Source organism: Penicillium hordei, assembly GCF_028827395.1.
Source record: "Penicillium hordei strain IBT 12815 chromosome Unknown utg000001l_segment0_segment0, whole genome shotgun sequence".
Classification (NCBI taxonomy): Eukaryota; Fungi; Ascomycota; class Eurotiomycetes; order Eurotiales; family Aspergillaceae; genus Penicillium; species Penicillium hordei.
The window spans coordinates 6,720,213-6,739,947 of NW_026623142.1; the positions used below are offsets into that span (position 1 = coordinate 6,720,213).

The 19,735-nt window shown below is 49.5% G+C and overlaps 10 protein-coding genes across 10 annotated transcripts; 4 read left to right on the top strand and 6 right to left on the bottom strand.

Moving 5' to 3' along the window:
* Positions 1–158: 158 nt before the first annotated feature.
* Positions 159–2,146, bottom strand: N7537_002549 (putative Patatin-like serine hydrolase; the record flags this gene model as incomplete). The annotated part of the gene is made up of 3 exons (XM_056893607.1): positions 159–1,389; positions 1,442–2,027; positions 2,080–2,146. The coding sequence occupies 3 exons, from the start codon at positions 2,144–2,146 to the stop codon at positions 159–161; spliced, it is 1,884 nt and encodes a 627-aa protein (XP_056758602.1).
* A 768-nt stretch (positions 2,147–2,914) lies between these two features.
* N7537_002550 (MOSC domain protein) lies at positions 2,915–4,263 on the bottom strand (the record flags this gene model as incomplete). The annotated part of the gene is made up of 3 exons (XM_056893608.1): positions 2,915–2,937; positions 2,999–4,199; positions 4,249–4,263. 3 exons carry the CDS (start codon positions 4,261–4,263, stop codon positions 2,915–2,917), a joined length of 1,239 nt encoding a protein of 412 aa, XP_056758603.1.
* A 360-nt stretch (positions 4,264–4,623) lies between these two features.
* Positions 4,624–6,439, bottom strand: N7537_002551 (serine hydroxymethyltransferase; the record flags this gene model as incomplete). The annotated part of the gene is made up of 5 exons (XM_056893609.1): positions 4,624–5,768; positions 5,823–5,960; positions 6,017–6,110; positions 6,171–6,227; positions 6,287–6,439. The coding sequence occupies 5 exons, from the start codon at positions 6,437–6,439 to the stop codon at positions 4,624–4,626; spliced, it is 1,587 nt and encodes a 528-aa protein (XP_056758604.1).
* Positions 6,440–7,374: 935 nt separating this feature from the next.
* On the bottom strand, positions 7,375–7,991 carry N7537_002552 (uncharacterized protein; the record flags this gene model as incomplete). Its single annotated transcript, XM_056893610.1, has 2 exons — positions 7,375–7,537; positions 7,633–7,991. 2 exons carry the CDS (start codon positions 7,989–7,991, stop codon positions 7,375–7,377), a joined length of 522 nt encoding a protein of 173 aa, XP_056758605.1.
* Positions 7,992–8,048: 57 nt separating this feature from the next.
* Positions 8,049–9,670, bottom strand: N7537_002553 (ankyrin repeat domain-containing protein; the record flags this gene model as incomplete). The annotated part of the gene is made up of 3 exons (XM_056893611.1): positions 8,049–8,906; positions 8,968–9,282; positions 9,335–9,670. The coding sequence occupies 3 exons, from the start codon at positions 9,668–9,670 to the stop codon at positions 8,049–8,051; spliced, it is 1,509 nt and encodes a 502-aa protein (XP_056758606.1).
* Positions 9,671–10,492: 822 nt separating this feature from the next.
* On the top strand, positions 10,493–11,064 carry N7537_002554 (putative GPI anchored protein; the record flags this gene model as incomplete). The annotated part of the gene is made up of 3 exons (XM_056893612.1): positions 10,493–10,636; positions 10,686–10,768; positions 10,821–11,064. The coding sequence occupies 3 exons, from the start codon at positions 10,493–10,495 to the stop codon at positions 11,062–11,064; spliced, it is 471 nt and encodes a 156-aa protein (XP_056758607.1).
* Positions 11,065–11,973: 909 nt separating this feature from the next.
* N7537_002555 (uncharacterized protein) lies at positions 11,974–12,708 on the top strand (the record flags this gene model as incomplete). Its single annotated transcript, XM_056893613.1, has 1 exon — positions 11,974–12,708. One exon carries the CDS (start codon positions 11,974–11,976, stop codon positions 12,706–12,708), a length of 735 nt encoding a protein of 244 aa, XP_056758608.1.
* A 452-nt stretch (positions 12,709–13,160) lies between these two features.
* N7537_002556 (uncharacterized protein) lies at positions 13,161–14,495 on the bottom strand (the record flags this gene model as incomplete). Its single annotated transcript, XM_056893614.1, has 5 exons — positions 13,161–13,584; positions 13,668–14,020; positions 14,069–14,136; positions 14,191–14,247; positions 14,306–14,495. 5 exons carry the CDS (start codon positions 14,493–14,495, stop codon positions 13,161–13,163), a joined length of 1,092 nt encoding a protein of 363 aa, XP_056758609.1.
* A 571-nt stretch (positions 14,496–15,066) lies between these two features.
* On the top strand, positions 15,067–16,711 carry N7537_002557 (Transferase; the record flags this gene model as incomplete). The annotated part of the gene is made up of 3 exons (XM_056893615.1): positions 15,067–15,288; positions 15,384–16,112; positions 16,169–16,711. The coding sequence occupies 3 exons, from the start codon at positions 15,067–15,069 to the stop codon at positions 16,709–16,711; spliced, it is 1,494 nt and encodes a 497-aa protein (XP_056758610.1).
* Positions 16,712–17,964: 1,253 nt separating this feature from the next.
* Positions 17,965–19,638, top strand: N7537_002558 (uncharacterized protein; the record flags this gene model as incomplete). Its single annotated transcript, XM_056893616.1, has 5 exons — positions 17,965–18,362; positions 18,414–18,524; positions 18,588–18,885; positions 18,945–19,019; positions 19,072–19,638. 5 exons carry the CDS (start codon positions 17,965–17,967, stop codon positions 19,636–19,638), a joined length of 1,449 nt encoding a protein of 482 aa, XP_056758611.1.
* Between the last annotated feature and the right edge of the window lie 97 nt (positions 19,639–19,735).

Sequence of the window (19,735 nt, forward strand, 5' to 3'; positions counted from 1 at the left end):
AAATAGAATTGCATGCGCCCAAAACACCCTCTCAGCCCTAATAAACCGTCTCAACAGAGGGGTATTCAGCAGGAAACAAAAACAGCGTGATGCACATGTAAAAAAAAAAACAAAAAAAAAACGCCGAGAGATGAAAGCACACGAGAAGGGATCACGGATCACCGCACGTGGTAGCTAGGCTTCCGTTGTCGGTTCACCGTTGGTGGTGGCTCATCAACTGGGTAAGGAGGTCGGACTTTAGTGTTCGAAGTAGACGATGTTGCTTGGGAGAATAGCGGTGCGGGCATAGCCACGCCACCATCGTCTTCTTGAGCCGGGTATGGGATGGGCGTCTTGGGTGGCACTGGTGGTGCTGATGGCATGCCATTGAAGGTTGTAAAATATTCATCACTGCGGGTAGGCGAGCTCTGTTGTTGCGAGCTTGGGCGGCTTGCAAGCTCGTGGCTTCGACGATAGTCACTGCCAGATTGCCGGGGTGGAGAAGTAGGTATGCTATCCTGAGGTGTTGGATGAACTGGGAGCGTGTCATCCGGTGGTGATGTAGTCACCACGGTTGGAATACGTGGCGGCGCTTGTGAAGACGGAGCGTGGTGTAAAAACTCTGCAGGTAGTTCTGCAGGTAATTCGACAGCAAAGTGCGCAGGGGGTGGAACGTGTGATTGGACGGGAGGAGAAAGCGAGAGCTCTTCAGTCGCAAGGTCGAAGGATAGATCGTCGCGATCCCCGCCAGCTGCGGCGTGGCTCGCCAGCCGGCGGTTCATGCGATCAATCTTAGCAAATCTCACACCCGCTTCTAGAATCATCTTCTTGACTTCAGGCCTGGCCAGATATTGCCGTGTGTTGGTGCTGATATCAGCTAGCCGGTTCCACTCGTTCATGCCGAACTCGCCAACGCCAACCTCGACATTGAGGCGGAAATAATTGTCTTTGCTGACATTGCGTTTGGCGAGACGGTCTCGAAGCATATCATTGTGGATATCCTCGCAGCCCTCAATCTTCGTCATCAGCCGACGCCGCGCCTCAGCGAATGTGCCAAATGAGTCGCCGAAGAAATCCTCCCACCATTCATGTTGTCGGTTATTAGTACCAGATGGGCGCTTTCCAGTTCCCACACTGATAAAGACCCCAACATCTCGACCTGGCCACTCATTCACAACAGCCTCATCAAGGACCAGTGGCGCGGGATTGAATGTTCCATGGCCCTCATCAATAAAATGGTGTTGACCAATCTGAATGGGCTTGAAAGCAAGCCCCGTCGCGGATGTCGCACGTCCTGCTTGCCAGACAGTGCAATCAAATTCAGGTGGAGGTTCTCGGCGGGAGTCGTAGGACCGTAGAAGGACAGCTGATCCCTTGCGCGGGGTGCCCTTGTACATGGCAGTGACGGCACTATCTTTCATATCAGTACCAACGACCCATGTTTTCACACTGTAAAACTCACGTTTTCGTCCGATTTTCTCGGGTATCATAAAGCAACGCGTCTGGGTTACCCCAGCGCAACCCATTAAGGAAAATGGAGCCTCTTTGGCTCGTCGGAGACATTGGATGCGAAGCAGCAGCGGTGCTGAAACTGCCCCGACTGATAGAGCGTTGCGGAATAGAGGCTGGGCTATATGGCAAACTTGTCATGGAAGCCATAGAATCACGATTTGGGGCATTTCCCGTGTCATTTCCCTCCGCCTCGAACACTGTATGTTCCCGTACACATTCCCGGATCGCCTCCTCGAGCTTCGAGGCCTTGAACAAAGTCGAACGGTAGGGGATACCAGCGATGGTCTTGTCGGTCTCAAATACTTTGCGAGTCATACGAACGTATACTTCTTTGCAAGTCTCGAGATCCAAGCGGAGGCGACCGAGCATCAGAGCGATCAGGCCGCCAGTGCCGGTACCAGCGATCAAGTCGAAGTGATCGCAGGGTTTGGGAATCTGGTCGCGACGCGGAGGCTTGCCTTCGCATTCGACATAGGTGCGGTACATGAGTTCCTGGAGGAGAATAAGCATGGAGTAGCCACGAACACCACCGCCATCTGTTCAGGTCAGCTGAGTCTGATATAGGCCGGGAAGAGAGATAATACTAACCTAGAGACAGGATCCGCAGCGGAGGACCCTTGGTGGTGTCCTTCCGGCGCAGATTGGCTGGATCCATGGCGATTGTAACGGTTATGTTTTGGAACGATTACGTTCGCTCTTTTTTTTTTTTTCTGCTGCGGCAGCTTACCCGCGGCGGGGCTCAGCAATGCCTTATGCACCGGGTTGCGGGATGGTTGACACCTGACCGATGAGGTCTTGGAAAAGAGGTAGAAGCGTCACAGGTGGGACACAAGTCGGATGCAGCTTTGGTTGAATGCGTGACAGGTGAACGTGAGAGTCGCAGTTTAGTGTGGACTCCGAATAGGCAGCGGCGTATGGGTGATGATTGGAGGGGCTTGAGCCACAGTCCCTGAATAGTTCGGTAAGGCTGGACTTAGCTTGACCACAGCGCAAATGTGTAAGATGAAGTTGCACAAGTCAATAAAATGCAAGGGAAGAACGAAACTGTCGTTCAAAGTTATTGCAAGTTATTCTTAGAAATCGAATCCGAGTCCCACATCATTTTGGTTTGCCTTTCCATGGATCAAGTAAGTCAGGTGACTACTTTTGGGGCAATTAGGGGCGGTGTTTGTTTGTGACGTAACTGTGGCTGTGTGATTATCTACCAATTGAATTGCTTTCTTATGTTTCTCACTCGGGTTTCAGCTACGATGTACATATATGTAGTTTGATTAGAGTCTTGCAACCTAGCTACAATTGTTCTAGGATAAAAGTTTTATCCGAAATCTGTATATTCCAATCTTCAAGATGACGTCAATTTCCCCGTTATCTAGATACAGATGTCCATATCGATATAGAACTAAAAGAAAAAACCGATTTAGGTTCAATTCGTCATGCCAGGCCAATCTAGAGAACCCAATTAGCGTCCACTCCCACAGTTCGCCAGAAAAAGAGGAGAAAGACTCACCGAAAATAGACCTCTTGGTTTCTCTCTCAGCAACCGCAATCTCATCCCCAACTCTCAGACTAATCCCCTCACCCTTCGGCTCCAGGAAAGCATACCTACCAAAGACAGGACTAAACTTCGCCCCAGAATCCACCCTACGATCCTTCATCAACTTCTTAAGCACAGCACCAGACTCACCAGCCCCCATCTTCCCAGTCTCGTAATCAACATTAAGGCTCTGACAGCGTACACAATTCCCCGTCAGCAACAGCTTACTCGACCCACGCCCCAGATCATTGCCCAAAGTCAGCGCGCCCCAAAAGTCCTCTTCGAAAGCCTCTCCAGCCCCCGAGACAACAATATTAGGCCGGAACTTCGTGCGGTCCATATTTTCCCCGTCCGGAAGCCGCGCTGAGACATTATCGACGGATGTCTCGGAGATAACGAGATAAGGCGCACAATCCGCAAAAGTAATGCGGCCCTCGTGCTGTCCGTGCAGAGTGTAAAAGTAATATAGCACCGCCGCACTAGCGGTGAAAAGGAGCGTGGGCGTGAGACTGCGAGCTGTTTGGGGGGTTATCCCGTCGCGGACGAGGGTACCGCCCTGAAGGAGTATATTGATCGCGGATGCGACAATAAGAACCGGGAGAAGCCGCTCCCATTCCCTGTCAGGATTCGTTAGACTCTCACGTATGCTGCGCAGCGCGGTCTTTTTGTCTTTCTTTCCTGGCGCCAGTGTGCCAAGCACCTCTCTCGAATGCGGTCCAAGGTAGGCTAGCACTACGGGGTATCCGAAGCGGGCGCTGAACCAGTCATTGTACTCTGCGCCCATGTTGTATCCTGTCGTTGGGCTCTTGTGCATCATGACTTTGAAAGGGTTGAGGCTCTTTGGATTGGGCTTGAGTGGGATTTCCAGTCGATTAGTTACACGGGATTCGGGGGCTGACTTTGACTCTGATAGAGCTGATAGAGGAGCGTGGTATGTGATAATTAGTTTTCCGCCGTCCTTCTCTGTCTTCGGATACTCGATGTCGGTGTGGAAGAGGGCCATCTCTGGGAAGTGCGGGACATGCATGTTTTTCAGGGTCGTGGTGCCGGAGCCATCCTCGGCTGGGATGACTTTGAGGAGCATGAAGTGGCGGTCATATTGAAAGCCGCGTGTGGTGAGGATTCCCTCTGTGATTGTTGTTGGTCGGAGGGATTTAATCGGATAGACATAGAGCTGACAGATTAGCATGCCATTTTCCGTCGTTGCAATTCCATGTTCGTACCTGGCTGACTTTCATGATTGGAGGTGGAAGGCTTGCTGTATATGAAAAGAAAGCAGTATATCGTACCTCGATGCAGTGCGGAGTACGAAAATTCGCTTTGGCAAGCCGATCTCGGGGAAAGATAATGACATCGTTCCCCGGTTACCGTCCCCGAAGTAGACTTTGCGGAGTAAAATCCGCCCTGTTACTGGATTTTACCATATCTGATAGGCAATTTACTTTCATGTTGTTCTTTATATGATAATTCAGTACTTTTTTCTTCTTCTTCTGGTCTTAAATGAAAAGGTCTTCAATCATATTCGTTCAAAATCATGTAAGGAAATATATAGAGGGAATCAAGAAAAGAAAAAGAAAAAGAAAAAGAAAAAGAAACGTCTACTGTTCATCAGCCCACGGCAAGCTGAAGGTTCCAACCCAGTCCTCGACCTCTTGACGGAGCACAACAATCTCCGAGATCTCCTCACCCTCACCCACGTAGTCCAAGAAGGCCTTGACAGTATTAGGGTTCTTGACACCGCGTGACTGAGCCGACTCACGGGCAGCCTTGTCCAACTTCTGGGTGATGGTTACCGCACGATCGACAATATCGGCGACACGGGTGAAGTCCTCCGGCTGGAAGCCACGGGAGGTCATGGCAGGGGTTCCGAGACGCAGACCGCCGGGCTTGAGGGCGGACTTGTCACCGGGAACGGTGTTCTTGTTACTGGCGACACCGCACAGCTCGAGAACGCGCTCAACACGAGCACCGTCCACGCCGCGGTTCTTCAGGTCCACTAGCACCAAGTGGTTATCGGTGCCACCGGACACGATGTTGTAGCCGAGTCCACCGTTGCTGGTGGAGTCACCCAGACGATTGGCCAGAGCAGAGGCGTTGAGAAGCACTGTCTTCTGGTAGGCCTCGAAGTCGGGGGTCTGAGCCTGCTTGAGGGCCACAGCCAGCGCGGTGATAGTGTGGTTGTGAGGGCCACCCTGGTGGCCAGGGAAGACGGATGCGTTGATGGGGTTCTCGAGATCGTACATGACGGGGTTGCCCTTCTTGTCAGTGCTACGCACGCCCTTGCGGTAGAAGATCATGGCGCCACGCGGGCCACGTAGAGACTTGTGAGTGGTGGTGGTCACGACATCTGAGTAGGGGAAGGGAGATGGGAGTACGTTGGCAGCCACAAGACCCGAGATGTGGGCCATATCGGACAGAAGGTAGGCGCCTACGGAGTCGGCGATCGCGCGCATGCGCGGGTAGTCAATCAGACGGCTGTAGGCCGAGGTACCCGCGATAATAAGCTTGGGCCGGTATAGGGTGGCGGACTTTTCCAATGCATCGTAGTCGATCAGACCAGTCGACTCATCGAGGCGGTAAGGGAAGGTCTCGAAGTATTTGGAGATGGCGGAAATCTTCTTGGTAGGAGTCTGATAACCGTGGGACAGATGGCCACCGTGGGGAAGGTCCAAGCCCATAAGGCGGTCGTGGGTGTTGAGGAGGGCGGAGTAGGCCATGAGGTTCGCGGGTGAACCGGACAGAGCTGGAGTGAGTTAGTCTTTGCGTCTATCATTGTATTACGTCGGCTGTATCATACGTTGAACGTTCACTCCCCATTCCGCCGGGTCCAGACGGAAGGTCTCCAGGGCACGTTGCTGGCACAACCGCTCGGAGGCATCAATGTGTTCGTTTCCTCCATAGTATCGAGCACCGGGGTATCCCTCGGAATATTTGTCTGAATTGCGGTTAGCTTGATCTGTCGGACAAGTAAAGACGGCCACCAGGACATACTTTGCATAACACTGCCTAGGGCATCGAGAACAGCTTGCGATGTGAAGTTCTCGGAGGGGATCAGGTTAATGAAGTGCTTTTGGCGTTTTTTCTCCTGGAATGGGTTTAGCAACTTGTCGGTCAATTGGTGAGCTCTCTATCGGCGATAACGTACCTTCTGCAGGATGCTATAAACGGCGGGGTCGGACTCCTCCAGAGAGGTCGCGAGTAGCTATCAAATGGTCAGTCTGCATGTTCCGCTTGCCATTGCATCAATTCCCGGCCACCAACCTTGTGCTGGGTATCGCGAGTGGACGACGCTACTCCCCGCGATTGGGGGGCCAATCTGGGCACGATAGAGGCGCGAGCGGAGACAACGGCTCCCCGGGAGCTCCCAAGGGGGAGCAAGCGAGCAGCGGATCTACCACAGCGAGACAAATACATGATGAAGCTGAAGAAGGTCAATTCTCAAGCAGAGTATTATGTACTTAGCCGATAGGAAAGCGACGGCTTTTAAACGACTGATGCTAGTCGGACGAGCATGGGGGACCTTTCCGTTGCCCGCGGAAAGCGGAAAAATGAAACTATTCCCGTTCGAGCTCTCCGCCTGGTCCGTGCACCAGCTGTTGGTTTATCTTCGCTCGGCAAAATTTTTCTCTCCTTTTCTTCTTCACACAACTAAATCCAAGATGAAGAAACGGCGTCTTTTATCTGTGTCAGCACTCGTCGGTGACGGCTGGACTTCGGTCTAGCTGGCGCTGGACGGGCGCTGCTGAAAGGTCCCACGCCTCTTAACCATCCTTTGAGGGGCTAGTACCATCGGATTGGAATTGTTGTGTTGGTTCACCTCCCTTGGCAAGTCGGGATTGGTCATATCCAAATCTCCATGAACCTTTCGTGGCAACAGTTCCACTGTCGCATTGACGACACTCTAGTACAACAAGGACATACGATTCTCATATGCTCCGAGTGATTCTCGAGTACAATTAGCTTGACAGTATATAATCATTACTATCCGTCTTAACATGACTTGGTCTCTTCCTTGTTATTGTCTCGCATTCCTTTGTGTTACACACTCCACCCTCACGATACAACTACATGTTCAGCAATGGATCAGGGTGTTGATCATCCAGACAATTTATAACACAATAAGCCATGTACCTACTATGGTAGGGGGTAATCATTACAATAAAGCCTATAGCCTATGACAAGAATAGAACTGACCTTGTTCGCCCCTGTTCCGTCTCCCTTCTTTCATCACGTTGTCTTCAAGTCTAGCTTAATACCCACAGCACAATACTCGTTCAAACAAGGCTTATAGCCAATGCTAGCCGGGAGAAGCGGTATAATAGTCATGAATAAGATCCGGTTCCCACCTATCAACTCACTTTATGGAAGGTCTCTGCTGCTCCGCTTAGCGTAGTATTCGGCATAACTACTACGAGCGACTGCGTCTGGGGGTCAATCTCAGGAAGCACGCCAAGCTTAAGCAAGAACTCTTCCTCCGTAATAGTCTGTCTATCAATGACCCTCAGCATAGAACTATATGGATATATCCTCGTTTTAAAGCTATTCCCAATGGAGTCATAAAGGCAGAAGACCCTCCAAGAGGTTCTGCACCTTGTTCTAACAAAAACCGAACGAAAATGTCCGTATTTCCTGGGCCTGGTACAGCCTGGCTCATGAACAGATGATCAAGAGGCGACGTGACTAGAGGTGGTGTTATCGGTTCGCTGTATGCGCCGTGATCTGCTGGCAGATTCACAGTGGTCGCATCGGTATTTGTATCTTTCTGTGGCACTGGGGGCGCGGGTATCTCAATTCCCAGAATGTTTCGATCTCCTGGAGAAGCAGATGGAGAATCCAACAATCCACTGTCCAGCAGGAGCTTGAACAACGGGAAGTTTGCTTTACCGACGGCAGTATTTATGGCTTCCTCGATATCTAGGCTTCCTGAGAAAATGTTCAGTCCATGGTCCAAGACAAGCCTTGTCATTTCTTCACCCTCCGTCGTTGCCGCTATTAGCAGGGGCTTGTAACCCCAACAGCCAGCTTATCCAGGGGTTTGTAATGGTATGCCTCTTTCCAGGAGGATTTGAACTATTTCGATACAACCATTTTTGAGAGCCTCTTGGATGATAAGTGTGCTTGTGGGTGCTCGCCCTCCGCTCTCAAACTCATGACTGATTGAGATAATCCCATGTAGACTCCGGTCGATCTGGATGCTGGCTTCTACTGCTGGCACCAATAGATCCGCGCCTCGGTCAAGCAGAAAGCGGAAGATCTCCGGATGTCCCAAAGCCCAATAAATGCACGGTAGGTCACCAATATCTTTGCTCCGGTCATACCATCGTCCTATACCATTCGGTTCTGCACCGTGATCGAGGAGAAGCTCCACAATATCCAGGTGTCCTGAGGCCACTGCATGGAGAAGTGGAAAGGGTTCTTCATATCTCCAGGGGGGATTGTAGTTTGCATTATAGGAAAGCAGTAGCTGCACAGTGCTGTAGTGACCTCGATCGGCCGCGAGCGATATAGCCGGGAGATGCTGCTTGTCGATGTCGGGCTTACTGGTTGAATTAAAAGAGTACGAATTCCGTACCTTTGTATCCACCGGACAGCCCTGGTCGAGGAGTTGTCGTACCATGTCATCCCATCCACAGGCAGCAGCGACCAACAAAAGCAATTCTTGGTTCTGGCCTCTCGATCTGATCATCTCCTCCAGGTCGATGGATTCACGGAGGAGCTGAGCCACTGCATAATTCTTCACGCTGGCAGCATTTACCAATGGGAGGACATTGGTGCCGACCGGTTCCTCGGGAAATGGTTTCGCTCCATGGGCAATTAGCATCTTGACTATCTCCGGGTCGGGCATATAAGCAGCGAGAGCCATAGACGACCGACCTGGCGGCTGTATCCCGGGCGGCATCTCGGGACAAACTCCTTACACCTTTTTCAAGCAGAAACCGAACCACACTGGTAGATCCTGTCTCGATTGCTCTGCATAGAGCGTCGTGATGTTCCGCAGGATCGATCGATCCAAGACCACAGCCATTCTCCATAAGAAGCTTGGGAATAGCAAGGTGTCCCTTTCCCGCTGCGTGTCGCAGCATGGACATGAATGTTATATGGTCAGTAACCGCCCCATGATCAAGTAATAATTCAAGGATTGGCACAGAGCCCCCGTACGTGGCTTCCTCGAGCAGATTGATACTTAGATTGTTCGAATCCCCGCCGTCGACCACCTCAGTATCCCAGTATGCAACCCGATTGGGATCGATACCATGCTTCAGTAGAAGGCGTACGATGGCTTGTTGGTTATAATATGTAGCCACGTACAAGTACTCCCATCTTTTGTGGTATCTTTCCTCTGGGAGCTTCGCTTTGAGTGAGAGCCGCGCAGTTGCTAGGTTGCCACTTTCTGCTGCCCCATCGCAGGGCACGGTTGGAGTAAAACTCAGCATCCTCCTGATAGAGGAAGGGGTTCAGAGACACGTATAGCGTTTTGCATGTTTGGACAAAAGAGTTAAGAGACCACAGGTCAAGGGAGAAACCCCGTGGATTAGGGTCAAAGTTGGGGTCTTGTAGGACAGAGAGACTATAGAGACCCCATTGGTCGGGTATGGACTGGAAAATAAGGTGGATAATCTCAAGTGGCAGATCTAGGAGACTCATTTTTGATATTTTTGACCATTCGAGAAGCCCGATAAACCGTAATGGATTTCCAAGGCCGTCAAGGCTTAAGGCTTCTCAGATTGTTCCAAAGTTCCGAGAGCCAACAGGGCGGTCAACAGGTCCGTACCGAGTACACCTGAGCAGGGCCCGATTCTTGCATAAGCATACTTTCCAATTTTGAAAGGCTACCTAGGAAGTAACTAAGCCCAAAAAGGTCTGATGCAAGAAGTGTTAATTTTTAGTTATATAAAAGATAAAAATATAAAAATATAGAAATATAAAAATATAAAAATTTAACATAAACGAGTTGATCAAAACACCTAGAACTATAATCGCCAGTGCCCAGGAAATTAGTCGAACCCTAGCAGCCAATCAGGGCCCAAATAGGAAAGGATCCGAGCCACGCACGTTGAACGGGTTACTAAGGGCGTGCCCTTAGAGGTAAGGAGGGGAAGGGGGGGGAAGTGACTTTGGTCTCTATAGTAATTTAGGTATAGGACTAATGTACCTTTTCTAGTTACCCAATTCATTGTTTATTATTGCCACCCACTTGTCTCTGCCCCTTTTCCCGTTTTTTTTTTTTTTTTTTGGCCCAGTTCCCTGGCCTGGGCACGGGTACCTGAATCTCATTTAATTAATCTACAGGATTGGTTATAAACTCTCCTGTCTCCCCTTTTCCCTCTCTCTTCTTCATCCACGCATACATTCTCTAAATCCCCGGTTTTCAACCGATTACATTCTTTTAAACCCTGTCATTCTTTTAACCTTATCTCGGAACAATTTTTTTTTCGAAATCCAACCATCTCTACCAACTCTATCACAATGCGTTTCTCTATTGCCGCTCTCGCTCTCGGTGCCGCTGGTGCCATGGCCGGTGTTGTCACCGAGACTCTTACCGAGTACACCACCTACTGCCCCGAGGCCACCTCCATTGTTCACGGAAGCCAGACCTACAGCATTGCCACCGTATGTTTACCTTAGCAAGTCTACAATACCCATACTAATAGCATTCCAGCCCGGCTACATCACCATGACCCACGGTCCCTACACCGTCACTCGTCCCATCTCGACCTCCACCGTGACTGAGTGCAAGTCCTGGTAAGAAGTCCTCTCCCAATTTGACCAATTAATCCAGTCTAACATTCCTTAGCTCTGCTGCTGCCGTGACCTCCACCCCCGTGGCTTCCAGCAGCGTTCCCCTCATCCCCGTCGTCCCCAGCGTCGCCACCTCCACCCCTCTGGTCCCCGGCGTTGGCCCCACCGGTGTGCCCAGCTCTCCCTCCAGCGCTGCCACCCCCTCCCAGCCCGCCTTCAACGCCGGTGCCATCAACGCCGCTACCGGTGCTGGTGCCGGTCTGGCTGCCGTCTTCGGTGCCGTTGCCCTCCTTCTGTAAATCAGTTGAGTGTGTCAATGGTATCATGAAGAGATAGCATCGTGACTGGGTGTTGTCACTTTTGATGATCTCTACACGATGCTATCGGGTGTTTACGGCTGTGGGTTCTTCTTCTGGTGTATATGTCTTGTCTACGTCTTAGATAATACATAATGAGCCCTTTTGGGTTATCTTTTCACGTCTGCCTTTCTTGTGGAGCTTATCTTTTGTTGATTTTTGCGCACTATTCTCCTGGACATAACGCTTTTTATTATATTCACATCTTCGATCAAGCATGATCTTTTACTTTCTACTTTTCCTTGTGGAATCCAATACTCTACTTGTACTTGATGTGCATTCCAGCCAACCTAAATTATCACTTATCATCACATCTCGCCACCTTGATTAGTACACATGCATCTGATACTACATCGAATTTGATACCGGAGTGTTTGTCGACATTATTTGCCGTTCTCATTTGTCGTCTTCTGCTATGCACTTCTATAAATTGATGCTACTACTCTGTTTGCACAACGATCCACCATCCCTCTCCATCTCTGTGTCTTCATCCCCTCTGCCCAATAGAAATCTTTGATGTCCCTGTTTCATCGCCAATCTGACTAGAATGATGCCAGCCACTCCAAAGGAAAAAGTCCAGGCTTCAGCCCGCCTCAAAGATCCCACCCATGCTAAACAGGTGAAGGTCTGATTTCACGACTACACACTTGCACCACTTAAACCAGCCTTTATACTATCCATGGATCTATATTGAATACCACATCCCCACAGCCTGCGGATGATAAAAAAAGATACTGATATACATATGCACTATAGGATCTCCTCGATGTCAGCCCCTCTGAGACAATTAAGACCAAGAAACGCAAAAGGGGAGCTGGATCTAAGGCCAAGCGCCTGAGGATGAGTTCCACAATGGAGACCACCCCCCCGGCGCCGTCGATTAACTCAAAGACCTCCATGAAATCGCACAAGCGCTCACCCAACAAGGAGCACAAGAGTGACAACAGTGCAACCAAGTCTGCTATGTCACATGGAATGCAGCAGCGCGCATCTCCCGAGTGCACTCAACGTGGACTCTCACCCAAGTCGTCGTCAGACCGGAAGGCCGCAAAGGCCACTGCTTCTACCAAGCCCACAAACCCATTTGAGCTCCCAGACATCCCGCCTTCAGAGTTCATCGTCCCTCGGGGGTTGGAGTGGAGTTTATTCAATTACCCTTCCGACAAGAAGGAGACTTCCCACGAGCCAGTCTCTGACTACATGCCCGAGGAGCACGAGGAAATCTCCGCTATGTACACCCCGGTTTCGCGCGCGGTGTCGCAGTACGACCAGCGCATCCGGAGCCAGCATGGGGGCAAGGGTGAGACCTGGCTGGCGCGTCAGATGTACCATGAGCTGGACAATATCTCTACTCAAATTGACGATATTATGGGCAAGATCAGGATAATGCTGGAGAAGAGGGGGGCGAGGGAGAATCTTTTGGGTCTTGGTGGTTATTATTTGGAGGATGAGGAGTCTCCTAGTGTTTTCAAGGGTGGCCCTGAGAATCCGTTGGAATTGAGCGATGGGGATGATAATGCTCTCTTTGTGAGTTCTGATGAACGGGCTTATTCTGGTGAGTTGTGTGGCTTGTCTGGGGATGAATAGATGGGGTTCGCTTTTTAATTTACTACGATAGCTTGCTGCACGCATGGGAATTCTTTTCTTGTTGGTATTTCTCTTCATTAACTGTATCGGCAAACTTAGTAATTCGACGGTGATTAAATGTGCTAGATGGCAACTGAGTCCTGGAGCTCATGCCTATTCATTATTTAGTCCCATCTCATGTACCAATGGTCATATTTCGTAGCAACATAGCTCATTCCCACATTCCCACTTCACAGAAGAGGCATGTTATCAATCTGGGGAGCAGATCAAACTTCCATCATTTACTTCGTTGTCCATGGTCTTGTTTATCTCGTGCTGATCTCAATTGGCGGATGTCCCCTTGTGGGACACACGAGTATTTCCGTGAACTTTTACATCGTACACACTAATAACTCATAAAAACGTGATGGTGAGAAGTAATAAAATCTGTATACCAGTTGACATATTATGCCTCAAGCCAAAATCTTGTCATCGCTGTCATTGCTCCCGCGATACACGTGTGTGCGTTCTTCATCTACGTGGAACGATCGGTGAACGGAGATATCTTTTGTGCCGGCAAACGGATTGACGTGCCCATCGTGGACGCTGTGCAGCTGGTACGAGTGCTGCCCTCCACTATTTTGAGGCTGGAACCTGTTTATTATAGGTGTGTCCTCTGCGATTTTCGCAGCTCCATGCGAGCGTGACGAGAACAGTGAAAGTCGCGGTAGATATACCTCGATCAGGCGCTTGAACCGCATTGCACAGGCGCAAATAATGCCGAGATTGACCTCGACGAGGGACCACACTCCTAGAATCGCTTCGGTATAGGTTGTGTCCGCGGTTTTGCCGAGGAGTAAGACGTACGGTAGGCGTGCGATTGAGCAGATGATGACGCTGCGGGGTGGAAATTAGCGGGGATTGTTTCTAGAGAAAAGATGGAATAGCACAGATATGTCAAGAGATAAGTAAATACGTACCCAGATCCCAGAGCCAATAGACAGCCGACCGTGAGTTTTTGTTTCGCTGAGAAATGTAGACCGTGGATCGTCGGGATCGGGATGGCGATAACAGCTAAATCAGAGGCAATATTCAGAACTGCCTGAGAAAGGGCGACATTTTCTAGACACGCCGTAGTTCCCGCATGGAGGGGATTGCATGGTCCTCCGGTGATGATGCATAATGTCAGGGTGTATGCAAAGATTGTGACTGCGACAACCACGACGAGGTAGCGGTATACCTTTGCGGGATTGATTTGAAATAAGACAGATAGAATAGCCATCTTGGTGATGCTTGGACATATCAAATAAGTCAACGTATTGACGAGCAATCGCTGCTTCTTGTTAGCCAGGGTGCTCCAAAATATGGAAAGAAGTCTCACTTTATTGAACTCCACGAGATCCTCCAGGCTAACATTCCACATGTGCTTCCCCCAGCCATAGTTCATTACTATATTTTTTTTTTGTCAGATTATAGCTTAAACACAAGATATGCAAGACTTACAGTTAACCACAGTCACGAAATAGACCAGCGCAACGCCATAGGAAATCGTGATAGTGACTATCGAGTGTAGCATAGATAAGTGTCTAGCAGATTCTCGAGGAGGTTCGTATCATACTCAGGTCTACCTCGATTTTCTTGGCCAGCTTGAAAGCCTGGAAATAGCGAAGAGCAAGGAAAATTGTGGCAATGAGATAGGTGATGGCAAAGGCGATGACAGTGCCTGTTTGCAACGAGTTATAGGGCTCATGGAAATGCGATTCCTGGCCGTCTGGGGGTGACATTCCCGGGGTCGTAGCCAGATCCATATCTGATTGTGTACGATTGTGGAGTTAATTCAATCCATATCAATCTGGGTCTTCTCCCTCTATATTGCATCAATTCCAGGTGTCGGTAACTTCCCGCCATGCGGCCTAACCGCCTGTCAAAGGGGATCCAGAACGGCAGCAAAAGAATAACCGTAACCAATAACATTGGAGAATCATAAAACCTAATTGGGGGCTAGTTTGTTTTAGTTCATCCTTCGAGCAGAGCTAACTGCCGTAGATGGTCCTTTCTTGACCTATCACAACGATATTGTTCCATATCTCCCACAAATGGTACTTATTCCACGCTAGCGGAGAATATTAGGAGAGAAGACTCGTCAATTGTTCAAGAAAATTGACAGCAAGTGGAGATCGACACTAATATAGTGTGCATTAGCTCTAGCCTTTAGAGAAAACACGAAACAGTCCCCCACGCCATCTTTTTGGCTGTATCTGGGAATAGGGGTTGTCAGCTGAATAATGCATGTTATGATTCTTTCTCCGGAGCAAGAAGTCCGAGGTGATCTTTCTTTGAGGTAGTCTGGTTTCTGTCCGTGATAGACCAATTCACAAGATGAAATTTCCGTTTGGGCGTCAGCCCACCATGGAGCCAATTCCAGGCGATCGAGTTGTGCCACTCCATTTCTTTGAGGATAGTCTGCTTGTACAGGGTAACAACATGGCTGTATCGCTCGTGTTTGATGCAGTGCTCGACCCAGAAAGTTTGCGTGAGTCCCTTGAGAGCCTGGTCAAGCAAGAGGGGTGGCAAAGGCTAGGAGGAAGACTGAGGAAGAACGTAAGAATGGACGATATCCGGGCAAATTCGAAGCTGCATAAACGTAAAAAAATTCCCCACAAGTGTATACTAACACAACCGATGTTACCAAATAGGCATCTGGTAAAATTGAATGGCACATTCCAGCAGAGTTCTCAGCCGAGAGACCAGCAATCTCCTTCGCGCATGTCGACCATGGCATGCCCGCTGCTTCACATCCAGCAGCCTCCCGGGTACCGAGGCCACATGATCGACCCTCTGTCGTCGGTGACCCGGATAATCTCGAAGGCCTGGCGTGGGAGCCCGGTTACAAGCCCAACGGGATAAATGATTATCTCACCTCCGACCTTCCTGTCTTAGGGCTGCGCGTCAACTCTTTCACCGACAAGACTATTGTAGTGCTGCAGTGGCAGCATGTTGCCTTCGATGCGTTGGGTATGCAGTATGTTGTCGAGGGATGGAGTTCCATGCTTTGGGGGAAAGCAGCCGAAGTATTGACCCCATGTGGTCTCGATTTGGATCCATTCCACTCTCTCGCCCAGGGATCGCGTCCCACCACCGAGGAACACGTGTTGGCTGACAGGAGAGTCGGGCTGGCAGGTTTGCTGCGGTGGGGCTTGGGTTACGGGGTCGATATGCTTGTCCGAGCCAAGGAGAACCGCATGGTCTGTATTCCGGAGACGTATTGGCGGCCACAATGGGAGAAGGCTGTTGAGGAGCTTCGTACTGAGGCTATTGCGAACGGCGAAGACGCCTCAAAGGTGTTTTTGACTGAGAATGATGTTCTGACGGCCTGGATCTTACGCTGTGTGGTTGGCGAGATGGGGATGAACCCCGAGAGAACGGTAAGTTCTGATATATGTACCTGTTAAATGAGTTACTGACATCACTCCCTCTTTAGGTAGCTGCATCAATCGCCATGTCGCTCCGCAAATCCTTCGAAGGTGACCTCCTACCAGCCTCCACTGAACAACCCTACGTCGGCAACGCTTTCGGCTGGGCCAATGTACTTGTTACGGCGGGCGACGTAGCTTCCAAGCCGCTTAGCTGGCTCGCACGGCAGGTACGGCGCGCCATTAACGAGCAGGGTACGCGTGCTCAACACGAGGCATACTACTCCATGGTTCGCACTTCCGGGACCGGCCTGCCCATTGTCGTGTTTGGGGATGGCGGCATGGCCCAAGTCGGTTTCTCCAATTGGTCGAAAGCTGGCTTGTTCGACTTGGACTTTTCCCCGGCTCGCCAGGGCCCAAGAGATGATGGTTTGCCATGCAGGCCTTCATATGTTCAGGAGAATCACGGCCCTGTGAAGCCTGCGGATGGTTTCTTTATCCTCGGGAAGGACGACAAGGGAAACTACTGGACCTCCGCGTGTAAGGTGAAGGGCCAGTGGGCGAAGTTTGAGGAGCAGTTGAGAGAATTTGACATATCTGGTTCCACATGAGTCAGATTGGAATCGTGTGTTTAAGAGACATGACAAATTTCCTTCACGGGGTCGAGGTTCCAAGGTCTACCGCGAGATTTATGTTTGCGTTGGTCAAGACCTCTTGATGAACAAAACGTGAAACATGTGTACATATATTCATCTATTCAAAACACCAAGCTCACTCTCTTCATGCTTGACCTTTTCATGTTTAACATCCTCCAGTCATGTCCAGTTTGATTTTTATTTTGGGCATTGTTGCGTTTACATCGTGACCACCAGTCCTACCTCTCTTCCCTTTGTATCTCCCACTCGCCCAATTCAATTCCTCGCCGTTCTCTCCGCAAGGAGTTCAGCTCTAAGGTTGTCTTCGCATGGCGACTCTGTGCACCTGGCTCTGCAGCCCTGGAGTGGACAGCTGATTACCTAACCAAGTTTACCCGCCCTGTTCAGGACCAGAGTACTTGAGGAGCCCCGGAGAGGATCAATAAAGATTATCGACCGCTTTGGAACAGCGCGGCCCAACCTCATTCACGTATATCAATGCCAATGACTCCATCAAAAGCTTCCCCCCGATCCTGCACGACACCGTGAGTGCTTCTTTGGACTTGTACCAAATACTTGGCTCTTGCAAATCAGAAAAAAATTCCCCCCTTCCCCCCAATGGGAATATTATGCGTCACTGGGATACATTCGTACTGACACTCATTTGAACATATTCAGACTATGCTTACCTTTAGTGTTTGCTATTCGATGCCGTTCTTGGCCAATTTATCTCCAATGGCGGTTTGGCCGAGTGGTCTAAGGCGATTGACTAGAAATTAATTCCGTTCGCGGGCGCATTCATGCAGCCGTCGTTGCATGTTTTCTTTTTTCTTTTTTCCCCATTCATTTCCCGCTTTATTTTCTTGGGTTTATCTCTACTTTGGTTGGGACAATCCTAACATCTGGGTAGCTTCGAAGTATGCCTTACGCGCCGGTATCTGGTCCGACAGGGACAAAGATTGGGGATTAGTGCAAACACAGCTGCTTTTTATAGCTTCAAAGAATCGAGACTCGGGCTTGGGTTGCCAATTGCAACACCATATCCTTTCGTATAAAAAGGGCACAAAGAAAAGTCGAAGAAGCACCTCGAACGAATCTCCATCAAAGAAAGCCAATTGAATGCAAAATACATCGATAAACCCTTCGTGCTCATGGTTTGTCTGTCTCTTGCTTCGTCCTCTATGTCTCTAGGAAATACCATCCATCACACATCTGCTTTCTATTTTAAAATGTTCAACAACCCGGGCGATGGCAAACCTCCCCGGCGGGGCCGAAAACCTCAGGGTTTCTTTAGCGAAAAACAGCAAGAGCAGCGCAATGAAGCGGTTAGAGGTCAACTTGAAGGCGATCTCCCTATACGACCAAAGGAAAAGAGGAGAGCACCGGATTATTCGCAGGCAGAGTCAGGCTCCGTAAAAAAGAAACAAAGGAAAGAGGAGCATAAACCCAAATCTTTGGATGTGAAGGCTTTCTTGACCGATCTGAAAACCGACTATTCTAAAAAGAAGCTTGAACCTATGCCACCAAGACCTCCCAAGCAGAAATGGCGTCCGGTAAAGACTCCCATTACGGATCGAGCGAAGGCACCCAAAGGCTGGAATCCAAGAGAGCCCGATCTGATTAACGAGTAAGCTCCAACTAGTTGATACGGGAAATACAACTACTAATTGTTGTATAGTGATCTGGAGTCTCAAATCACAAGATGCCGCGAGCGGATTAAGGAGAACATCATGCCTCATGTCTATGAACATAAATTGGAGGAGTTCCTAGTAGAGCTGAAGGGACGCGAGTCAGTCATCATACAACTCGATGTGAATATATTGGCAATTACTAAATTCTTTGTCCTATTTAGTAAAAAGTTGGCTGCAGAACACGGGCTAAATTGGCCTGTCGTGCAACGCCTGGAGAATCTGAAATCTATCCTGGAATGGACTCAGAGAAATGGCATCAAGGACAAATACAATATCGCCAGAAACATTCAAAATGTCATACTAGCCTACCGATCGGGTGTCTTGAACTGGTGTCATGGGTTTGTCACCTATTGGCACAACGGAGCTCAGCTCTGCGCACCAAGGCCTTTCAAGTGGAATGAATTCCAATATCTCTATGATGCACACAAGGGAAATGAGTCGGGATTTTGGGTGGAGGGTGTAAGGCCTTTCAGATGCCCGATATTAGGAGATAGAAGAGACTGACTTAAATTATTTAGATTGACGGGCCTGGACCTAGTAGTCAACAAGCTGTCATCGAATGTGGAACGGGGTCTAGAAAGTGGGCAGCCGAGGTATGTTTATACAACTTTCTAATACCACATACTGGTTTTAACATTTCAATAGACGTCAATTGCTCTTCGGATCCCCATGACAGGCGGGAAAACACAACCTGGGCCCTTTGAATTCCAGTTCAAGGATGATACCGGAGCCGATTATATGGTCCTGTATGACGAGGACGTGAACCGGCTGAGGACCAATCTACAAGCCAATGGCGTTAGTCACCCTTTACCTCGAATTTTGGGTGTGCTAGTTGTAACTTTGGGCGATGGGAGCAAGAAAGCCATGCTAGTAAGAGAATTAGAAGTGAACATGTGGGATGAGAAAGAGAAACAATATATGGCAGCCGGTTGGGACTCGATACCGGTTGTCGTTCTTCCTGGACGGGGAACAAAACGCCTGAATGGACCTTGGATGCGTTGGAAGTTCTACACAGGAACAGCACCCGATAACTCCAATCGTTTGTGGATATATGACTACAATCCTACAAATCCCCTCATGCGTGGCCCGAGGCTTCCAACCGCGACTCAGGCGCAAATGGTTAGGCCGTTGCCGACTGCACATAAATACGAGAGCATCGGAAACCATCCTCAATTTAACCCGGATATCCCGTCCGGGAAATCGATAATATAACCAGTTGAACAGGATGAGCTGTGGATAGAACCGGACCAACGTTGATGTTTGTTACTCTATGGATTTTCTTAAATCGATCTATCTCTCTCGTTCTCGT